Source organism: Muscardinus avellanarius (assembly GCF_963383645.1).
Source record: "Muscardinus avellanarius genome assembly, chromosome: 11".
NCBI classification, from domain to species: domain Eukaryota; kingdom Metazoa; phylum Chordata; class Mammalia; order Rodentia; family Gliridae; genus Muscardinus; species Muscardinus avellanarius.
Window position 1 is genome coordinate 109745372 of NC_137797.1, and position 21992 is coordinate 109767363.

The window sequence follows — 21992 nt, forward strand, 5'->3', positions numbered from 1 at the left end:
ATTTGATTTTGGTAGTTGCCCTTGATATTGCAGTATCCAGTTTACTTAAAATTTACTTTTTGTGATAATTTATCTGTAGCAATTTATGGATTTTCTACACATACACACACACTGTAATAACACTGGCATTTTACTTTTATTTTTATCTTAGTGAATTTTAATCCTTTTTCAGCTGCCATATCTCTTGGGAGGGGATGTTTCAGTATAAAATCAAATGGAAAAGGGGTAACAGACATTATCAACTCACTTCTCACATAGAAAGGAAAGACTTTAATAGATCCTATTTAACGATAATGTCTGCAGTAGAGTTTTTAATTAGTCATGATTGTGTCCTGAAGTCTATCACATGGGACTTGTTTTTATTTTTTTCCTCCTAAGTTCATATTTGATTTTAACCATAATTTGTACTCATGGTCTTCAGTTTTTTCCTTATACAAAACTCCCTTCAGGTGTTATAAAAATAAAAATGCTACAAGATGTGGCCTGTTCTCCGTGGACACAGGTGTTCAGCGTCTCTTTTAGCCGGCCTCCTGCTATTCCCGGCTTCCAAACCCTCCTCCTGCTCCTCCACCCCACCCTGGTTGCCTCCTGGTTGCAAAGGGCTCCTCAAGGGCTAACATTAACACTTCAGGAAGGAAGAAGAAAACAGGGAACTTGTTTTCTTAGAAGGCTTTGCTGTTTTTTTTTTTTTTTTTTTTTTTTTGGTGCTAGGGGCATTCTACCGCCAAGATACATCCTTAACCTTTTTATTCTTTATTTTGAAACAAGGTCTCACTAAGTAGCTGAGGCTGGCTGAGAGCCTGAGATCCTCCTGTCTCCACCTCCCAGATGCTGGGATTACAAGCATGCACCACCACGCCCGGCTTAGAATTTAAGCTAATATATTAGAAGATCTTTCCAATTCTGTTAACTTTAGACTCCACAATATAAAATAAGACAATGTGTAACCTTGGACTTCAAACTGCCCACTGTCCCACTGTATCTCCCTGGCCACTGTCTCCCCATTTGTGACGACAGAGCCATTGGACAGAGTAAGAACTGGTCACCCTGGGTCTCATAGATGCAAAAAACAGAGGTCATGAGGATGCCCAAGCACACCAACACTCACCTTCTCCGGTCTGCTGTCCCCACCAAAAAGTGTCTGGAGGACCCGATGCTTTTAGAATGAAATACTCTACTCTCTGAGGGGCTAAAAATGAGTTCAAGGCACTAGGTCCAAATCCCTGTCTTCCTGAGCAGAGTTCCAGTGAGGAAGTTCAAGTGAATGGACTGATCTCATTTTCCTTGGCCCTCTCAAAGCTCTCAGCAAACTTCAGGAAAGGACCAGAGTTGCTCAGTTTGCTTTTCTGGTTTGTCTCCAGTATAAGGGAGCGGGAGGAAGGAGCCCAGACCCCACGCCTCCTCATCCAGCAAAACAAATCTCATTGTTTCTTCGTTACGTCTTCTCATGGGAAACCACATTCCTGTATGTCCTAAGACCATGAGTGAGCCTGGCTTCGCCCTGTGCACTAAGCAAAATCTACTCCTTCTGATACTGCCTCACGCAGTGGCTATTCAGTTTCTCAAACTCTCTGGATATAGATAAGTCCTTCTCTCTGCCCCCATAGAAAACAAAGTTCCAAATTTCCTGTCATCAGACTATTCTGGTAGGCCTCACTTCTGCATTCATAGCAACTGCAAAATCCGACTCTTTCATTTCCTCCCTCCTGTTCCCATACTACCTGACTTGAATCTTAGTCATTTTCAATACGTCCAGGCATGACGTCTCAAGCTTTTACTTTTCATTTGTTCTACCCAGTCCTTCTCCTTTCAGTTTCTTTTTATAGGTTACACTCAATATCATTGTCCTGCAACACATGTGTAGAAATCCCTTCAGTTAAGTGACCTGTTGTTTGTCTTTGTGTGCGATCATTGGGATTTGGTATGTCTTCCAGAGTTCATGTGTTGAACCTTGGTACTGTTAGCCTGGCACTATTGGGGGTGTGCACCTTTAAGGGTGGGGGGGTGCTAGTGGGAGGAAGTGAGGTCATGAGGGGCGTGCCCTTGGAGGAGACACTGGGAGCCTGGCCCCTTGCTTTCTCTTTGTTCCCTGGCTCACATGAGGTCAGCAGCTTCCTTCCCACATGTTCTGCTATAGTATCTGACATCACAGGCCGAGAAAAACAACATCAAGTGACCAGGGTCGGAAACCAAGAGTCAGAATAAACCCTTCCTGCTTGGAAGTTGGTTTATCCCCAAGAAGAGCATCATTAACAGAAACCTAACATGCTGCCTAGCAACCAACTCAAACTCCCACACCTAAGTTCTAGGCTCCTGTTAGGGACGTTTGGAATCAGAGTGCCTTCTTCCACTCTGCCCTGTCTTGTGGACTCTCTCGTTCTCTTTCTTAGTACACACGAAGAGCCACAGTCTAATGACACCCCTCTGCCACCTGTCCTTGAATTCTGTCCACCATAAGGATTCATATCATTTTTCTATCTTGACTTTCATCTCCAGTGTAAGAAGAATCAAGGAATGGACACAGAAGTAAGTCCTTTCATTCTACTGTCTTGAACTAGGCTCCTATTATCAACAAGGTCTCAAGAACCACTAAAATATTTTCGTGCTTAGTACTTTTTTTGTGTGTGCGGGTCTGGGTATGGGACCCTAGGGCATTTGATCTCCGAGCTACACCCTCTGCCCTATTTTTTATTCTTTATTTTGAAACCAGGTCTCACTGAGTTGCAGAGGGCCTCACTAAGTAGCTGAGGCTGTCTGCGAAACGCGATCCTCTGGTCTCAGCCTCCCGAATGCTGGGATTGCAAGCATGCGCCACCACGCCCAGCTTGCTTAGTACTTATTAATTACAATATAATATTATGAATAGATTTGGTTTTTCGAGGTGTATCATGAATTGTGGCCTCAGCTTTGTTACAGAAACAACCAGTTAAATGTTTTATTCTCTAAAATGACTTCTGGGAATTGGTGTTTGTATTCTAACTTGGAGGGGCATAAACACTGGTGTAAGGGGACCTCCTGAGCCTCAGGAAGCAGTCTTTTGACAAACTGACAGTGCACATAGATTCTACAAACTTACACTATCCTTTATTCCTTTTGATTCAGGCTGTTTTAAAGAAAGAGTTTATTCACCGGATTTGAATTCCTGAAAAACAATTCCAGCCATCATTGCTACACAATTTTAGCAACCTGATTAAGCTTTTCAGTATTCTGAACAAAATGAGAAAATACATGAAATGACTAAAAAAGGACAGAATTGAAAACAGGGGGATGACATATTAATGAGCAATCTAGTTTAAAAGAGTCATATCTAGAATGGATAAGGAGAGTTAAAGAGAACAATTACTAAATCCAATACAAAAATGTAGACTTTTTCACATTGAAATAAGTTGGAATAAAATATGAGTATTCTCAAATTTCTGTCACTGAACAACTCCAATAGTAAAGCACAAGTTCAATGGAGTCAAATAGATTTTTAGAATAGAAAAAAATCTAAAATTACTCAGAAAGTGAGATATGGAAAATGTACTCTTTATTTTCAAGAAATTACTGTTTTAACATAAAAATAAATCTTTCTTGAAATGGGGTTTTCATACATGTTTCTTCTAGGAAAACCTCAAGTGCCATTATGATACTTCGTAAATACGGTAAATATTTTTATCATGAGTTAAAAATATTTGTTTCAGGTTCTTAAAGACAAAAAGAAGTTACCTGCAGTAATGACTTTAAAACAGTTGAATTTTACAGTGTGTTTTCCACCTGTGGGGAGGCTGACAGGAAAGGGCACTATAGTTTAGTTTTTATTTCTTCATCATTCAAAACCTTGGCATCTTGGTGTGCATTGCTGTGCTCATTCTCCTTCTCTGTCAACTTTGTCAAAGCAACCTCAGTCTCCGAAGAGTCACTGTCCCCAGGTAGACGACGCTTCCTCAAGAGCATTAGGATGAAAAAGGCTGGAATGTAACTAACTCCTCTTAGGGCTGCTGGTAATCCCAGGTAGATGTACCTGTGTCAAAAAGAGTAAAACCTATGACATCATATACAGACGGTGTGGTCAGGGCAAACTCATTTTGTATATCTATAGATAATTTATTGCCTTAAGAACAATAGGACCCTGGGCCCCGGGCCGAACTGCGCGTAGCACGCCAGACCCCTGGAGAAACCGGGCCCAGTAAGATGCAGGGTTCTGGGCAGGGGTCACGCGCGGGGCACGCCAGCCGGGGCCCGGGTCACGGGACTCTGGGCCCTGGGCCGAATTGCGCGTAGCATGCCAGACCCCTGGAGAAACCAGGTCCAGTAAGTAGCTGGGTTCTGGGCGGGGGTCGCGCGCAGGGCACGCCAGATGGGGCCCGGGTTGCGGGACTCTGGGCCCCGGGCCAAAATGCGCGTAACACGCCAGACCCCTGGAGAAACCGGGCTCAGTACCCTGAGTTCCGGGCAGGGGTCGCGAGGAGCACGCCAGCTGGGGCCTGGGTCGTGAGACCCTGGGCCCCAGGCGGAGTAGGGCAGATCACTCTGGACCCATGGAGAAACCGACAGGGTTACAGTGCTACTGAGTGCCTGATCCCACTACCTCCTCAAACCATATATACTGTCTTCTCTTATTAAAAAAAAAAAAAAAAAAAAGAGGAACAGAAAAAGAAAAAGAAAAATATCGAAGAGGAGGTAAGAAAGCCGTTATGGATGCCAGGACACTGGAGATGCAGACAAAACTTATCTAAATGCACTGGAACTTATGGAAAAATTCGCCGTGAAAGAGGACTGCTATTTCTCTATATTGTTAAGAATCTCAGACATCACCTGTAAGGAGAGAGTTTAGCGGAGACCAAGGAGAAATGCGGTGTTGAAAGAGTTCTTCGCGATGGTGGTAGAGACTTGTATTCGGGAGAAGCAGAAATCAGATCCTACCAACTTTATTTTTTTGGAGAAATTACACCAAATGTCGAATGCTACCATCACGTATGCTTAGGAACACTGGACAACATTCAGAGTGGAAAAAGAGCCTGGGAAGGATTTGAAATGGTGGAGGCAGTGGCAATGCCAGTGGCCAATACTCAGGGGAGGCAGAGATCTGATACATTACACATGGAACCTTTGAAATAATAACCACAGAGACAGTGATCGGAACCTGCTGAGGGGTTAGGCGGGCGCCGGGGCCAGTGGCCGACATCGGAGCTTGCTGTGAGGCAAGGCCACTACTGAGGCCTCCGTGGCCGGGATTGGAACCTGCTGAGGGGTTAGACCGATGCTGGGGCCAGCGAGGCCGGCATTGGAACCTGCCATGAGGCGACGCTTGTGCTGGGGCCTCCGAGGTCGGGTCCGGAACCTGCTGAGGGGTTAGGCTGGTGCTGGGGCCAGCGAGGCCAGCATCGGAGCCTGCGGTGAGGCAAGGCCGGTACTGGGGCCTCCGAGGCCAGATAATAGCCTGCTGAGGGGTTAGGCCAGTGCTGGGGCCAGCGAGGCTGGCATCAGAGCTTGCCATGAGGCAAGGCCAGTACTGGGGCCTCCGAGGTCAGGATAAGAGCCTGCTGAGGGGTTAGGCCGGTGCTGGGGCCAGTGAGGCCGGCATCGGAGCCTGCCACGAGGCAAGGCCGGTACTGGGGCCTCCGAGGCTGGGATAAGAGCCTGCTGAGGGTTAGGCTGGTACTGGGGCCAGCGAGGCCGGCATCGGAGCCTGCCACGAGGCAAGGCCAGTGCTGGGGCCTCCGAGGCTGGGATAAGTGCCTGCCTTGAGGCAAGGCCGGTACTGGGGCCTCCTAGGCTGGGATCAGAGCCTGCCTTGAGGCAAGGCCGGTACTGGGGCCTCCGAGGCCAGGATAAGAGCCTGCCAAAGGGTTAGGCCAGTGCTGGGGCCAATGAGGCCAGCATCGAAGCCTGCCGTGAGGCAAGGCCGGTGCTGGGGCCTCCGAGGCCAGGATTGAGCCTGCCTTGAGGCAAGGCCAGTACTGGGGCCTCTGAGGCCGGGATAAGAGCCTGCCGAGGGGTTAGGCCGGTGCTGGGGCCAGCGAGGCCGGCATCGGAGCCTGCCATGAGGCATGACCAGTGCTGGGGCCTCCAAGGCTGGGATCGGAGCCTGCCAAGGGGTTAGGCCGGTGTTGGGGCCAGCGAGGCCGGCATCGGAGCCTGCCTTGAAGCAAGGCCGGTACTGGGGCCTCCGAGGCCAGGATAAGAGCCTGCTGAGGGGTTAGGCCGGTGCTGGGGCCAGCGAGGCTGGCATCGAAGCCTGCCATGAAGCAGAGCTGATAATGGGGCCTCCGCAGTCAGGATAAGAGCCTGCCAAGGGGTTAGGCCGGTACTGGGAACAGTGGGGCCGGCATTGCAGCCTGCCGTGAGGCATGGCCAGTGCTGGGGCCTCCGAGGCCAGGATAAGAGCCTGCCGAGGAGTTAGGGCGGTGCTGGGGCCAGCGAGGCCGGCATCGGAGCCTGCTGTAAGGCAAGGCCGGTGCTGGGGCCTCCGAGGCCGGGATAAGAGCCTGCCGAGGGGTTAAGCTGGTGCTGGGGCCAGCAAGGCCGGCATCGGAACCTGCTGTGAGGCAAGTCCGATACTGGGGCCTCCGAGGCCAGGATAAGAGCCTGCTGAGGGGTTAGGCCGGTGCTGGAGCCAGTGAGGCCGGCATCGCAGCCTGCCGTGAGGCATGGCCAGTGCTGGGACCTCCGAGGTCAGTATCGGAGCCGGCCGAGGGGTTAGGCCGGTACTGGGGCCAGCGAGGCCAGCATCGGAGCCTGCCGTGAGGCAGAGCCGATAATGGGGCCTCCGCGGTCAGGATAAGAGCCTGCCGAGGGGTTAGGCCGGTGCTGGGGCCAGCGAGGCCGGCACTGGAGCCTGCCATGAGGCAAGGCCAGTACTGGGGCCTCTGAGGCCGGAATTGGAGCCTGCCGAGGGGTGAGGCCGGAGCTGGGGCCAGTGAGGCCGGCATTGGAGCCTGCCATGAGGCAAGGCCGGTGCTGAGGCCTCCGAAGCCGGGATCGGAGCCTACCTTGAGGCAAGGCCGGTACTGGGGCCTCCGAGGCCAGGATAAGAGCCTGCCAAAGGGTTAGGCCGGTGCTGGGGCCAGCAAGGCCGGCATCGGAGCCTGCCATGAGGCAAGGCCGGTACTGGGGCCTCCGAGGCCAGGATAACAACCTGCTGAAGGGTTAGACCAGTGCTGGGGCCAGCGAGGCCGGCATCGGAGCCTGCCGTGAGGCGAGGCCACCATCGGAGCCTGCCGTGAGACATGGCCAGTGCTGGGGCCTCCTAGGCCGGGAATGGAACCTGCCGAGGGGTTAGGCCGGTGCTGGGGCCAACGAGGTTGGCATTGGAGCCTGCCGTGAGGCTAGGCTGGTGCTGGGGCCTCCGAGGCCGGGATTGGAATTCTGCCAAGGGGTTAGGCCAGTGCAGGGGCCAATGGCCAGCATCGGAGCCTGGCGTGAGGCAAGTTCACTCCTGCGGCCTCCAAGGCCGGGACCAAAGCCAGCTTAGGGGTTAGACCGGTGCAGGGGCCAGCGAGACCAGAACTGGGGCCTCCCATGAGGCAAGGCCGCTGCTTGAGCCAGTGAGGTCTGGATCAGTCCACTGAGTAGCCAGGCCACTACTGGGACCATCAAGAGTAGGATCGGTACTTGCAACGCAGCATGCACAGAGAAATATCGCAGAAAATATAAATCAGATGCTTCTCTTAATCAGCAATAACTAGGAGGAAAAGGGCAACAGGAAGAGGTTGAGCTATAGAAAGGGCCCTATAGTGAAGCAACTAATGTGACCAATCAGAGAGTATGTAATACTGGAGGACAGAACTTCTTTAAAATGCAGGAGGTACATAAACAAATGTATCAAAGTAAATCACCAAAGAAGCGTGGGATGGAGGGAGGGGGAGGGAATGGGATGGGGGCTGGAGGAGGGCTAATTGGATGATGTGTGCTTGTATATCCTCTCAAGTCTTGTACTCCAATGTGATTGATATATGACTACAATGCACCAATTTAAAAAATAAATTAATAAAAAAAGAACAATAGTAGCTAATTGGTTTGCATGGCAACATTATCTGTGCAATTCTGCGCACTTAGGTAAGTTTCAACGTTTGTTAAATTTTTCTGAGCTTTTCTTCCAGAAATTCCAAATTTGTTTTCTTTTATTTTTATTCATGTTATTTTTGTCATTACTTTTGGCATTGAATAGCCACCCCAACTTGAATGTAATACCAACAGTGATAGTAATTTTATTCCCTTAATTAATATAAATACTTTTGCACATCCCCATTAGGTATGAGATGTTCTGGAGGGCTTTGTGTGTGTTTGTGTGTGGTCCTGGGGATTGAACCCAGGGGCATTCCACCTGTGAGCTACACTCCCAGCTGTATTTATTTTGAAACAGAATCTCACTAAGTTACTGCAATTTGGCTTTGGAACTTTGATCCTTCTGTCTCTGCCTCCCAAGTACTGGAATTACAGGCATGTGCCACCACGCCTGATCTCTTTTTATTCTTACCGTGTTTATCTGTGCCTCCTTTCTTTAGTTTCAAGATTATTGTCATTACATTTTCATCTTTTCAAAAATGCCTTTTTTGTTACTTCTATCCTGAATAGTATACTAATTTCTGCTCACTTTCATCTTTCTACATTTGAAATTTTCTATTATTGTAAAATAGTTAAAATATAGAAAAAAGAGCACTATGGCTACATTTAGGATCTGCTATAATTCAATCTGTTCACAATTTAAATAATTTTATTTGCGGAAAAAAAAAAAAGCTATTTCCAAGTAAGACAATATCCTGAAGTTCTGGGTGAACATGACATTTTGACCCACACTATCACACTACCTAACCCACTCCACCAAGTGTTGACTACATATTAACTTCTGTCTATGACCTGATGGAGTCATAAATCTATGATAAATTTGCCAAAACTCCAAATATTCAGATATGGCCAACCCATCACTTGGGTACATCACTTGATTCCTTGGTACTCCTTCATTTTCTCCTTGGAGTCGCTACCTCAGAGCCTCTGCTAATTTCTCACCTTAAAGAGTCTGCATTCAGCCTTCACACACATTCCTCTTTTATTTTTTGGTGGTGGTGGTACTGGGGTTCCTGGAAACCCTTCTACCTCCGAGCTACACTCCCAGACCTATTTTTCTAGTTTTATTTGGAAACAGGGTCTCTTAAGCCAGCACAGCTGGCTTCAAACCTGCACGATCCTCCTGTCTCCGCCTCCCAAGTGTGGGGATTACAAGCGTGCATCATCACGCCCAGCTCCTTCACACTTATTTCTGTTGAATGCTTCATACTTTGTTAATGCCCAGGTCAGGAAAAGCAGCTGCATAGGAGGAGGCTTCTATTACCCTTGAACTGAGACATGTTCTTTTGGAATTTTACAAATGTATTTTTCCCATTATTCTTATGTGAGTAGGAAATGTATCCATGTATAACTTATTGAGCCATTTACCTAGTTGATCTGCTCTATTTGTATTTATTTTGTTGCATTTTTCTAAATCCTGAATTCATTGACATTTAGGCTTTTTTTTTGGTGGTGGTGGTACTGGGGTTCCTGGAAGCCCTTCTACCTTTGGGCTACACTCCCAGACCTATTTAAAATTTTTTTTTATTTGGAAACAGGGTCTCTTAAGCCAGCATAGCTGGCTTCGAACCTGCGCAATCCTCCTGTCTCCCCCAAGCGTGGGGATTACAAGCATGCGCCAGCACGCCCAACACATTTAGGCTTTTTTTTTTTTTAAATAAACATATGCATCTTTATATCTCTAAAAAGTCCTTTGAGTTCAAGTTGGTTTGACTTCATTCTACAAGTTTTCTGTTCAGTATTTTTCTCGAGATAAAGTTCTAGTTATTTAATGTTTTTAGTAGAGTTTTTTTTTTAACCTATAGGTAATTTAACTGTTTTTTCTCTCTGAACATTTGGGGTTTTGTCAATTTTTTTTCACAGATTTGTAACTCTATCACATTGTGGACAGAAACTCAGTTTATATGAAATCATGCTTTGTCTTTTTTATTTATTAAACTTTCTGAGTGGGATAGGCCATAGTTAATAGTTAGACATGTTTTTTATAAGCTTAAGGAAAATATATATTGTTTGTTGGGTTAAATAATATCTATTAGATTACCATTGTGCAATTTAATAATTAAAATCTGTATCTTCATTCATTTTATCTATAGTTAATATTAATTTGTGGTATATGTACACTAAATTTTCTTACTCTGTAGATTTTTCTTGTAATTTTTTAAATGTTTGTTTTATATATATTATATATTTGAGGTCATAGTGATATATGTTTCCAAATTTAAAAAAGAATAAAATAGATTTGGGAGTGTTGTTCAGAGATAGAATGCCTCTGGGTTCCATCCCCAGCTCCACAAAAAATATGTATTGATGAAAATTATATATATTTTTTAACTTGCTGGGATTTTTATTGGGTTGCATTGAATTTACAGATAACACTGGGAAAAATGGACATCTGTGTGTGTGTGTGTGTGTGTGTGTGTGTGTGTGTGTGTGTGTGTGGTACTGGGGTTCCTGGAAACCCTTCTACTTTCGTGCTACACTCCCAGAGCTATTTTTTATATATATTTTTATTTGGAAACAGGGTCTCCTAAACCAGTGAGGCTGGCTTCGAACCTGCATGATCCTCCTGTCTCTGCCTCCCAAGTGCGGGCATTATAAGAGTGTGCCACCATGCCCGACAAAAAAAATGGACATCTTAACATTAATGAATATCCCCATCCATGAATATGGACTACCTTTCCATTTGGTTAGATCTTTGATTTCTTTCATCAAAGTTTTGCAGAGCTCTTCATATAGATCTTGAATTTTTTTTATGGTATTGCGGTTTAAACCCAGGGGTGCATTTTTCTTTGCAGGTCTGGGGATGGAACCCAGGGACATTCGACCTCCAAGCTACACCCCCTTCCCCATTTTTTAATTTATTTTTATTGGTGCATTGTAGTCAGACATCTCAATGGAATACAAGACTTGTGAGGATACACAAGCACACATTACCCATTAGCCTTTATCCAATCCCCATCCCATTCCCTCCGCTCCCTCGATCCCATGCTTGATTTAGTGATTGACTTTGATATGTTTAAGTACATCATGTGCTTTAAAGAGCTTCCATCTTCCCTCCTCCCATCTCCTTAGGTGACCTTAATTGCTCTTCTAATAGGGCCCTTTCTGCAACTAGATTTCCTCCTATTACCCATTTCTTCCTAGTCTTTGCATATTAGGGAAAGCATCTGATTTTTTATTTTCTGTAATATTTCCCTATGGATGCCGCATTGCAGGCTCCTATTCTACTCTCAAAGGCCCCGGCACCAACCTCACTGCATGGCAGGCTCCGATTCTGGCCTTGCAGGCCCAGCCACCAGTCTCATCGCACTACAGCCTCCAATCCTGACCTCACTGGCCCCAAAACCCACCTCACCGCATGGCAGGCTTTGATACTGGCCTCACAGGCCTTGGCACCGGCCTCACCACCCAGCATTCTCCTATCCTGGTCTTAGAGGCCTGGGCACCAGTCTTGCCACAAGGCAGGCTCTGATCCTGGCCTCTCTGGTCCTGGCACCAGCCTCACTGCACAGCAAGCCCTGATCCCAGCCTCACTGGCCCTGGCACCAGCTTCACCACATGGCAGTCTCCAATCCTGGCCTCACAGGCCCCAGTACCAGCCTCACCATATGGCAGCCTCCGATCCCGGCCCTTGGAGGTCCCAACACTGGCCTTGCCTCATGGCAGGCTTTAATCCCAACCTCGCTGGCCCTGGCACTGGCCTCGCTGAATGGCAGTCTCTGATCCCGGCCTCGCAGACTCTGGCACCAGCCTCACCACATGGCAGGCTCCAATCCTGGCCTTGGAGGCCCCGGCAACAGCCTTGCTGCATGGTAGGCTCTGATCCTGGTCTCAAAATCACCAGCACCAGCTTTGCCTCACAGCAGGCTCCAATCCCGATCTTGCTGGCCCTGGCACCAGCCTCACCACATGGTAGGCTCCAATCCCGTGCATCAGAGGCCCCGGCACCTGCCTCGCCTAATGGAAGGCTCTGATCCTAGCCTCCCAACCCCAGCACTGGCCTTGAAGCATGGCAGGCTCCAATCCTGACCTCCCTGGCCCCAGCACCAGCCTTGCCACCTGGCAAGCTCCAATATCAGCCTGGCCAGCCCTGGCACCAGCCTCACCACAAGGTAGGCTCTGATCCTGGCCTTAAACGCCCTGGCACTAGCCTCACCTCACAGCAAGCTCTGATCCAAGCTTTGAAAGGCTGGACACCGGCCTTGCCTCATGGCAGGCTCTGATCCTGGCCTCTAAAGCCCCAGCACCGGCCTCACCGCACAGCAGGCTCCAATTCCAGCCTCTCTGGCCCCGACATCAGCTTCGTCACCCAGCAGGCTCCAATATCAGCCTGGCCAGCCCTGGCAGTGGCCTCACCACAAGGCAGGCTCTGATCCCGGCCTCAAAGGCCCTGGCATTAGCCTTGCCTAACAGCAGGCTCTGATCCCAGCCTCAAAAGGCCAGACACCAGCCTTGCCTCATGGCAGGCTCTGATCCTGGCTTCTAAGGCCCCAGCACCGGCCTCACCACACAGCAGGCTCCAATCCCAGCCTCACTGGCCCTGACACCATCCTCGTTGCCCAGCAGGCTCCAATATCAGCCTGGCCAGCCCTGGCAGTGGCCTCACCAAAAGGCAGGCTTTGATCCCAGCCTCAGAGGCCCAGGCACCAGCCTCACCTCACAGAAGGCTCTGATCCTGGCCTCCCAGGCCTTGGCACCAGCCTTGCCACCTAGCAGGCTCTGATCCTGGCCTCCTTGTACAGAAAGGAGGTACTGGCCTCGCAGTACAGCAGGCTCCAATCCTGGCCTCACAGGCCCCAGCACCAGCCTCGCTGTGCAGCGGGCTCCGGTCTCTGTCACAAAGAAAGCAGTACATGTCTTTTGCAAAAGCTGGGACCTTGAATACCTGAAGGCAATGAATTTTGTCTACCCTCCAAAGACAGAGGTCCACAGCTTCACTACAGAGAGCAGGCTCTGCTGCTCCACATGCACCCTAGCTTCCCACGCTGCACAGAGGAGCGCGGTGGCCATGAGGGCTGATGTCTCACAGAACATGCAGTTTGGCAGCCCAATTCAGCTATGTGGGGCTCCCTCTGAGAAGTCCCAAACACTTTTACCACTTAGCATATTGTCCAGAATTCCCAACCATATGGGAAGGAGCAGTCTGCTTTCAGGGAGATTTCCTCAAAAGCTCAAGGTGGATTGGACTGAATCTGTCTGCACCTCCAAACACTGGTCACCGCCGCTGCCACTGCCACCATCACCATCTCGGTTCTCTCCCAAACATCTTTCCCACACAGCATGTTTTCCAGAATTCCCGAGCCTGTGCAGCAGTAGCAGTCTACCTTTGGGAAGAATTCTTCAAAAGTTTAAGGTGGATTGTATTGTATCTCTGCCTCTCCCAAATACTGGCTGTCGCTGCTGCTGCCATGGCCATCTCGGTTCTCTTCCAAATACCTTACCCACACAGCCTGTTGTCCCAAATTCCCAAGCATGTGCGGTGGTAGCAGTCTACCTTTGGAGAGATTTCTTCAAAAGATCATGATGGATTGGATCAGATCTCTGCCTCTCCCAAATACTGGCCACCGCCGCCACTGCCACTGCTGCCACCACCATCTCAGTTCTCTCCCAAACACTTTTCCCACACAGCATGTTGTCTAGAATTCCTGAGCATGTGCAGCGGTAGCAGTCTACCTTTGGGGCGATTTCTTCAAAAGGTCTAGGTGGATTGAATTGGATCTCTACCTCTCCCAGATACTGGCTGCTGCTTCCACCCCCACAGCTGCCGCTGTCCTCCTGGTTCTCCCCTGAGCACCTTCCTTACCTGGTATGTTGTCCATAATTCCTAAGAATGTGTGACAGGAGCAGTCCCCTTCATGGAGATTTCTTCAAAAGTTCAAGGTGGATTGGATAGGATTTATCTGCATCTCCTGAATACTGGCCACCACCGCTGCCATCTTGGCCCCTCTTCAATATTATTTTAATAAAAGACAGTAGGTGTCTTCTGAAGAGGTTGTAAAATCTAGCGCTCAGCAGCAATGGATTTTATTTTCCCTCCAAGAGTGGAGGCCCACAGCCTTACTATGTAGAGCAAGATCTGCTGTTTTGAGCGCACCACGGCCCCAGCACAGCACAGAGGAGCATGGTGGCCAGGCACACTGAGCTCCCTGGGACATGGCTGGGCTTCCCGCCCGGCACTGCTGGGCTCCCTCTAACATGGCCAGATCATGTTTCTTACAAGATATGTTGTTAAGAGTGCCTCAGCAGCCGGGTGTGGTGGTGCACACTTGTAATCCCCGCGCTTGGGAGGCAGAGACAGGAGGATCGCGCAGGTTCAAAGCCAGCTGCGCTGTCTTAAGAGACTCTGTTTCCAAATAAAAAAGGGTAAAATAGGTCTGGGAGTGTAGCCCAGAGGTAGAAGGGCTTCCAGGAATCTTAGTACCACCAAAAAAAAAAAAAAAAAGAGTTCCCCAGCATGCACAGCTAAAGTGGTCTTTTCTCTAATCTTTTCTGGGATGTTCTTCCAAAAATCACTTTTCTTGCATGGTGGGCGCCTCACTGTCTTCTTGCTTCTAATTCCACCATTCTAGATAGGAAGTCATGGCTCAAAATGTCTCCTTAGGTTGTCTCAATCAGATATTAAACCAAAATCTGGCGTCCAGAGCTTCTCAATGCATGTCCTAATTGGCAGCTACCATCTTGACCCCCCATTTCTTATTCTTTATTTTGAAACAAGGTCTCACTAAGTTATGGAGGGCCTCACCAAGTAGCTGAGTCTGTCCATGAACCACAGTCCTCAGGTCTCAGCCTCCCAAACGCCGGGATTACAAGCATGCGCTACCATGCTCAGCTTCCTATCTCTCAAAAATTATATTTTTGCAGTACTGGAGATGGAACCCAGGGGAATTCTACCTCTGAACTACACCCCCAACCCTATTTTCCATTCTTTATTTTGAAACAGGGTCTCACTGAGTTGCTAAGGATATCATTAAGCAGCTGAGGCTCTCCTGGGACTGTGATCCTTTGGTCTCAGCCTCCCAACTGCTGCAATTACAAGTGTGCACCACCACGCCCAGTTTATTGATAACAATTTAATAAGCATTTTAGTATTCTTAACACATGTAAATTGGAAATATTAATGGTATTCACTGAGATATTTTCATGTATGCATACAGCCAGTATAGACCATGTCTGTTCACCCTTCTTCCAACTCCTTCCCCTCCCTTGGCATCCCTACTGGTGGTGTCCCTAGAATTCACGATTCTACTTTCAGGTTGACTTCTACTGTCTTTTAGTTTCTACAAATAAAAGAGGACATGCTATCTTGGTCTTTCTGTGTCTGGCTTCTTTTGCCTAAGATGTCGTTCCATCTATTTTCCTGCAGATGACAGATTCCTTTCTTCTTTAAGGTCAGGTTGTATTCCATTGTGTCTTGTTTTCTTTATCCACTCCTTTGTTGGTGGGTGTCCAGGCTATTTTCACGTGGGTGTTGTGAATAGTGCTACAGCGAACATGGGTGTGCAGCTACCTCTTTGGTATTCTGTGTAAGTTCTAACAGTCAAATGGTGGCATCTTTTGTATGGAATCATGTCATGTGCATATAGAGATAATAATCTGACTTCCTCATTAACAGTTTGCATACTTTTATTTCCCTATCTTGCCAAATTTATTTGGCTGAAATTTTAAGTACTATATTGAATAAAAATGATGAGAGTGGACACCTTTTCGTTGTTGTTGTTGTTGTTGTTCCTGATTTTAAAGAAAATGCTTTCAGTGTTTCCTCATTCAGTGTAATATTGGCTATGGGTTTTTCATCATGTATAACTTTTATTATGTTGAGGTATGTTCCTTCCTTGTGTGCATAGGGGAAGCACTGGGGATTGAACCCTGGGCTTTGTGCATGCTAGAAAAATATTCTACCACTAAGCTATATCCTCAATCCTCTTTCTGAGAGCCAGAGGCCATCTTCCCAGCCCCAGCCCCAACCCGGGGCTCTGCCTGAGAGCCGAGGCCATCTTCCCCAGCACTGCGCTCTCTGAGAAAGCTGGAGGCCATCTTCCCCAGCCTCAGCCCCATGCTCTCCAGGAGAGCCAGAGACCATCTTCCCAAGCCCCAGCCCCGCACTCTCTGGGATAGCCAGAGGCCATCTTCCCCAGCCCCGTGCTTTCTGGGAGAATTGGAGGCCATCTTCCCCAGCTCCGCGCTCTCTGGGAAAGCTGGAGGCCATCTTCCCCAGCCCTGCGCTCTCCAGGAAAGCTGGAGGCCATCTTCCCAGCCCCAGCCCTGGGCTCTGCCTGAGAGCCAGAGGCCATCTTCCCCAGCCCCAGCCCCATGCTCTCAGGGAGAGCCAGAGGCCATCCTCCCCAGCCCTGTGCTCTTCCTGAGAGCCAGAGGCCATCTTCCCCAGCCCCGCGCTCTCTGGGAAAGCTGGAGGCCATCTTCCCAGCCCCAGCCCTGGCTCTGCCTGAAAGCCAGAGGCCATCTTCCCCAGCCCTGTGCTCTCCGGGAGAGCCAGAAGCCATCTTCACCAGCACCTGGCTCTCCGGGAAAGCTGGAGGCCATCTTCCCAGCCCTAGCCCCAGACTCTGCCTGAGAGCCGAGGCCATCTTCCCAGATCCATCCCTGGGCTCTGCTTGAGAACTGGAGGCCATCTTCCCCAGCCCCAGCCCCATGCTCTCCGGGAGAGCCGGAGGCCATCTCCCCCAGCCCTGGGCTCTTCCTGACAGTCAGAGGCCATCTTCCCCAGCACAAGGCTCTCTGGGAAAGCTGGAGGCCATCTTCCCAGCCCTAGCCCCGGGCTCTGCCTGAGATCTGAGGCCACCTTCCCCAACCCCAGCCCCATGCTCTCCGGGAGAGCCAAAGGCCATCATCCCAGCCCCAGCTCTGGGTTCTGCCTAAGAGCTGAGGCCACCTTTCCCAGACACACACTCTCCCTGAGAACCGGTGGCCATCTCACCACCCAGCCAAGCCCCAAGGCCATCTTAAACCTCATCTAGCCCTGATTCCACCCAACAGCTCCACAGCATGCCCTCCCGGCTCTGCAGCCTCTCAGCGCTTTGGTTTCAGTCAGCACTGGCTGATAACACTACACTGGGAAGCTTCCGCTTCCTTGGACAAGCAGGTTCTGGCTTTTAGTCTCGTCCTGACTTGGGCTCATGGCTGTTAAATAAACCCAAATATTTGGTGGCCAAGTTCTCTGGGGGTAGCCAGGCTGCCCTACAGTTGTGTAAAGGGAACGGAGACGTCCTTCTCTAACACAAGCACGCTTTTCCAGACATTAGGCAGGATTGTGGAACGCCAAATTACTGTTTTCATCCTCACCTGCTGACTAGTTATGGGGGAAAGCCAGCCATCTAAAATAGACTCCCAATCCGCGCTAGGCCATGTTCTGATTCATCTCCAGACTCTAGGTTTATCCAAGGAACTGTGCCCTGAGCAGCCCATATTTTTCTGCACAAAAGTCTGGCCCACTTATGAGTTGGGTAATGGTTCTTGGTGGCTGGTACCTTAGATCTTAAAATGTTGACTGATCTCGCCGGGCGTGGTGGCGCACGTTTGTAATCCCTGCGCTTGGGAGGCAGAAACAGGAGGATCACGCAGGTTCGAAGCCAGCCCCGCGCGCTGGCTTAGGAGACCCTGTTTCCAAATAAAAATGTAAAAATAGGTCTGAGAGTGTAGCCCGGAGGTAGAAGGGCTTCCAGGAACCCCAGTACCACCAAAAAAAAAAAAAAAATGTTGACTGATCTCAGTAACTTTTGCAAACGGGCAGGTAAATGGTCGGAGGTTCTGCATGTACAGGCTTTTCTGTTCATGCACTCTTGGCTCTCCCTTTCCAGCCCTCCTGACTTTACTGCTCAAGTCATGCTGGCTAGGGATTCCTGTCAGCCGCAGCCACCATCTTGGTTGCCACGTGGTAAATCACAGGTGCCAACTGGTGGTCTTTCTGGGTCACAGGCCTGCAATTCTGCTGACTCATGGTCACCATTCTGTGAAGACACGTGTATCCCAGAATCTGATCTGGCTGAGTTACAGGCCCTATTTCCTGAGGACCCTGACCCACAAGACCTCTCCTTACCACACGGTCATCATCTTATTCCGTGGCAGCTTCCCTTTCTAACCCACTCCTTTATCCCCCACCTTCCTTCCTTAAGGGACCAACCCTTACCTCCCCCTCCCCTACCCCTGTAGGTCACCCTACCCAACCCAGAGACCCCCCACCTTCTCTTTTGGCCCCGCTTCATGAGATGGCTGGGCTCTGCTTGATTGAAACAGTAGCTACCTACTCTGTTCTCCCTTCCTTCTCAGGACCTAGTTTCCCTTCCCAAATCGCAGTTCAAGGGATTGACAGCATGCTCTCTTGCCCACATACACAGGCCCCCTTTTATGCCATTTGGAGACCTTTATGGTTAACCATCCATTCCTGATTATCTCTTCATGTTCTACCCCCTATTAGGTAGAGACTTCTTAACCAAAATTGGGGCTGAACTTTCATTTAATTTCCCCATGGCTTCTGTTTCCTCTAATATACTTTTAATGGCTGCAGCTACAGTTGATGACCGGGAAGCCAAACCTCCCCTTCCAATAGATTTGGTTGACCCTATAGTATGGGATACCACCATCCCAGTCCAGTTTGTCCTACGTGACCCCACTACTTTCCCTGCCCGCTCCCAGTTTCCCATATCCCTCCTCACCAACATGAGCTTAAACCCATTATTTCTCGTCTCCTGGCCCAGGGACTGCTTATCCTTACTAATTCCCCTTATAATGCCCCCATTCTCCCAGTTAAAAAGCCTAATGGGACTTATCATTTAGTCCAGGATCTCCATTTAATTAATGATGCGGTGGTTCCATTCCACCCAGTTGTCCCTAATCCCTATACCCTCTTATTTCATATTCCCCCCACTACCACCCACTTTTCAGTTCTCGACTTGAACAATGTGTTTTGTGCAATTTCTCTGCATCCTGAATTGTACCCCGTTTTTTGCCTTCACTTGGGAGGACCCCAATACCCAGGTTGCTCAACAACTAACCTGGACCGTCCTCCCCCAGGGTTTTCGAGATAGCCCACAGCTCTTTGGACAGGCTCTAGCACAGGACCTCCTCCAGTGCCCTTGGAGCCTAGTTCTCTGTTACAATATGTGGATGACCTTTTACTTTGTAGTCCCTCCCTGGAAGTGTCCAAACGGCACACTGCCCTTCTCCTTAATTTCCTTGGAAGCAGAGGTTACAGGGTGGCCCCACATGGAGCCCAGTTATCATTGCCTGAGGTGTGGTATTTAGGCCTACATCTCACCCCAAACATTCAAGGACTGACTACTGACAGGGTCAAAGCCTTACGAGACTTGAAGCCCCCCACCTCAGTGGACCAGCTCCAATCTTTCTTTGATTTTATAGGATTTTTATGGCATTGGACCCCCAACTCTGCCATTCTGGCTAAGCAATTGCATGAAGCAATTAAGGAAACCTTGGCTGGCCCCCTCACTTCACCCTCGGTCATTCGCCGAGCCTTCCTGGCACTCCAGGAAGCCCTTCTTAAGTCCCCCCCCCCTTGACACTCCTCAATCCCACTAAGGCCTTCTTAGCACATTGCCATGCCTCAATTTGGAGAGAGAGGGGATTTCTCTCCACCAAAGGTTCACACATTTTTAATGCCACCTTGATTAAGAAATTCCCAGCTTCCCTTTCTTTACCATCTGAGCTGGCCATCATCCACTGTCGCGGCCACCAGACAGAATCTTCCTTAGTGGCCAAAGGAAACAATAAAGCTGATTATACAGCAAGACAGCTGACACAACAAGCTCAAACAAGCCCACCAGCCTCTGTACCATTTTTAACCCTCCCCTCAATGGTGCCTAATTACCGCCTGGCTGAACAAAAACACCTGATCAAACTTGGGGCATCTAGCACAGGGGATGGTTGGCTCATGATAAAGGATAAGATTGCTCTGTTTGAGGCTCAGGCCAAAAAGGTCATTAGCCTAATACACAATTCCCTCCACGTGGGACCTATGGTGCCGAAGCATTTCCTGAGTCCCTTGTTTTACTCTCCTCTCCTGCAGCAGCTGATTAGTAAAGTCAGTGCCTCCTGTTCTACTTGCACTCCTGTGTCTCCCCAAGGAGGCCTTCACCCATCCTTTCCTACCCACCCAATGAGAGGACACTTGCCAGGACAGGACTGGCAAGTCGACTTCACCCATATGCCGCCTCACAAAAAACTTAGATAACTTCTTACCATAGTCGACACCCTAACAGGTTGGGTAGAGGCTTTTCCCTCAAAGGACGAGACAGCCAGCATGGTGGCCAATGTTCTATGCTCGAACATCATCCCTCGGTTTGGACTCCCTAATTCCTTAGTCTGATAATGGACCAGCTTTTATTTCTAAGGTTACTCAACAGGTGGCACAAGCCCTTGGCATTTCATGGAAGCTCCACATTCCATATCGACTGCAGTCATCAGGAAAGGTAGAAAAAATGAGTGGGATCCTTAAAACCATCAAACAAAACTCTCTCTAGAGTTGCGAGTATCGTGGCCTGAACTCCTGCCACTAGCTCTAGCCCATGTGAGAGCCACTCCTCAAAGCCCCACCTTTATGAGCCCCTTTGAATTGCTATATGATCACCCTTTCCTGCTTAATCACGCTTTCCCTTGGGATCCCCCTCCTTTGGCTTCCTATCTTCCTTACTTTTCTTTTCTTTTTTTATTATTATTTTTATTGGTAAATTGTAATCATACATCACTTTGGAATACAAGACTTGAGAGGATATACAAGCACATATCATCCAATTAGCCCTCATCCAGTCCCCATCCCATTCCCTCCCCCTCCCTCGATCCCATGCTTGATTGGTGATTATTTTTGATATATTTATTTACGTACCTCATGAGTTTTAAAGAGGTTCCATCCTCCCTAATCCCATCCATCTGATTGGTCACCTTAATTGCTTCTCGATAGGGCCTTTTCTACAACTCGACCTCTTCCTGTTACCCCTTTCCTCCTAGTTTTGCTAATTAGGGGGAGCATCTGGTTTTTATTTTCTGTAATATTTCTCTGTGCATGCCGCATTGCAGGTTCTGATCCCACTCTTGACAGCCCCATTAGTGGCCTGGCCACCCAGACAACTCTGATCCCGACCTTACTGGCTCCAGCACCGGCCTTGCCTCATGGGAGGCCCCGATCCTGGCCTTGCTAGCCCCCGCACCAAACTAACCCCTCGGCTGACTCTAATCCCAGCCTCAGAGGCCCCAGAACTGGCCTTGCCTCATGGCAGGCGCTGATCCAAGCCTCATTGGCCCCAGCACTGGCCTAACCCCTTGGTAGGCTCCGATTTAGGCTTTGAAGGCCCCAGCACCAGCCTTGCCTCATGGCAGGCTCCAATCCCAGCCTTGCTGGCCCCAGCATTGGACTAACACCTTGGCAGGCTCCGATCCTGGCCTCGGAGGCCTCAGTAGTGGCCTTGCCTCATGGCAGGCTCTGATCTTGGCCTTGCTGGCCCCAGCACCAGCCTAAACCCTCGGAAGGCTCCAAACCTGGCTTTGGAGACCTCAGTAGTGGCATTATCCCATGGCAGGCTTCGATCCCGGCCTCAGAGGCCCCACCACAGGCCCTGCCCCACAGCAGGCTCCAATCCCGGCCTCACTGGCCCTGACACTGGCCTAACCCCTCGGCAGGCTCCTATTCAGGCCTCGGAGGCCCCAGGACCGGCCTTGCCTCATGGCAGGCTCCGATCCTGGCCTTGCTGTCCCTGGCACTGGCCTAATCCCTCAGCAGGCTCCAATCCCGGCCTCATAGGCCTCAGTAGTGGCCTTGCCTCATGGCAGGCTCTGATCGTGGCCTTGCTGGCCCCAGCACTGGCCTAAACCCTCATCAGTCTCCAAACCCAGCTTTGGAGGCCTCAGTAGTGGCCTTGCCTCATGGCAGGCTCCGATCCCGGTCTCACTAGCCCCGGCACCGATCTAACCCCTCCGCA

At 49.4% G+C, this 21992-nt stretch overlaps 1 protein-coding gene across 1 annotated transcript in view; it reads right to left on the reverse strand.

Annotated features, from left to right (window-relative positions):
- Window positions 1-3783: 3783 nt before the first annotated feature.
- The window catches only part of LOC308270365 (solute carrier organic anion transporter family member 1A2-like), a gene marked incomplete at both ends in the record, with an annotated part of 54388 nt that continues 36179 nt past the window's right edge, over window positions 3784-21992 (reverse strand). Inside the window, one exon of the mRNA XM_080706219.1 lies at window positions 3784-4003. Coding sequence (XP_080562345.1) covers window positions 3784-4003 — 220 coding nt within the window. The remainder of the gene's footprint in view (window positions 4004-21992) is intronic.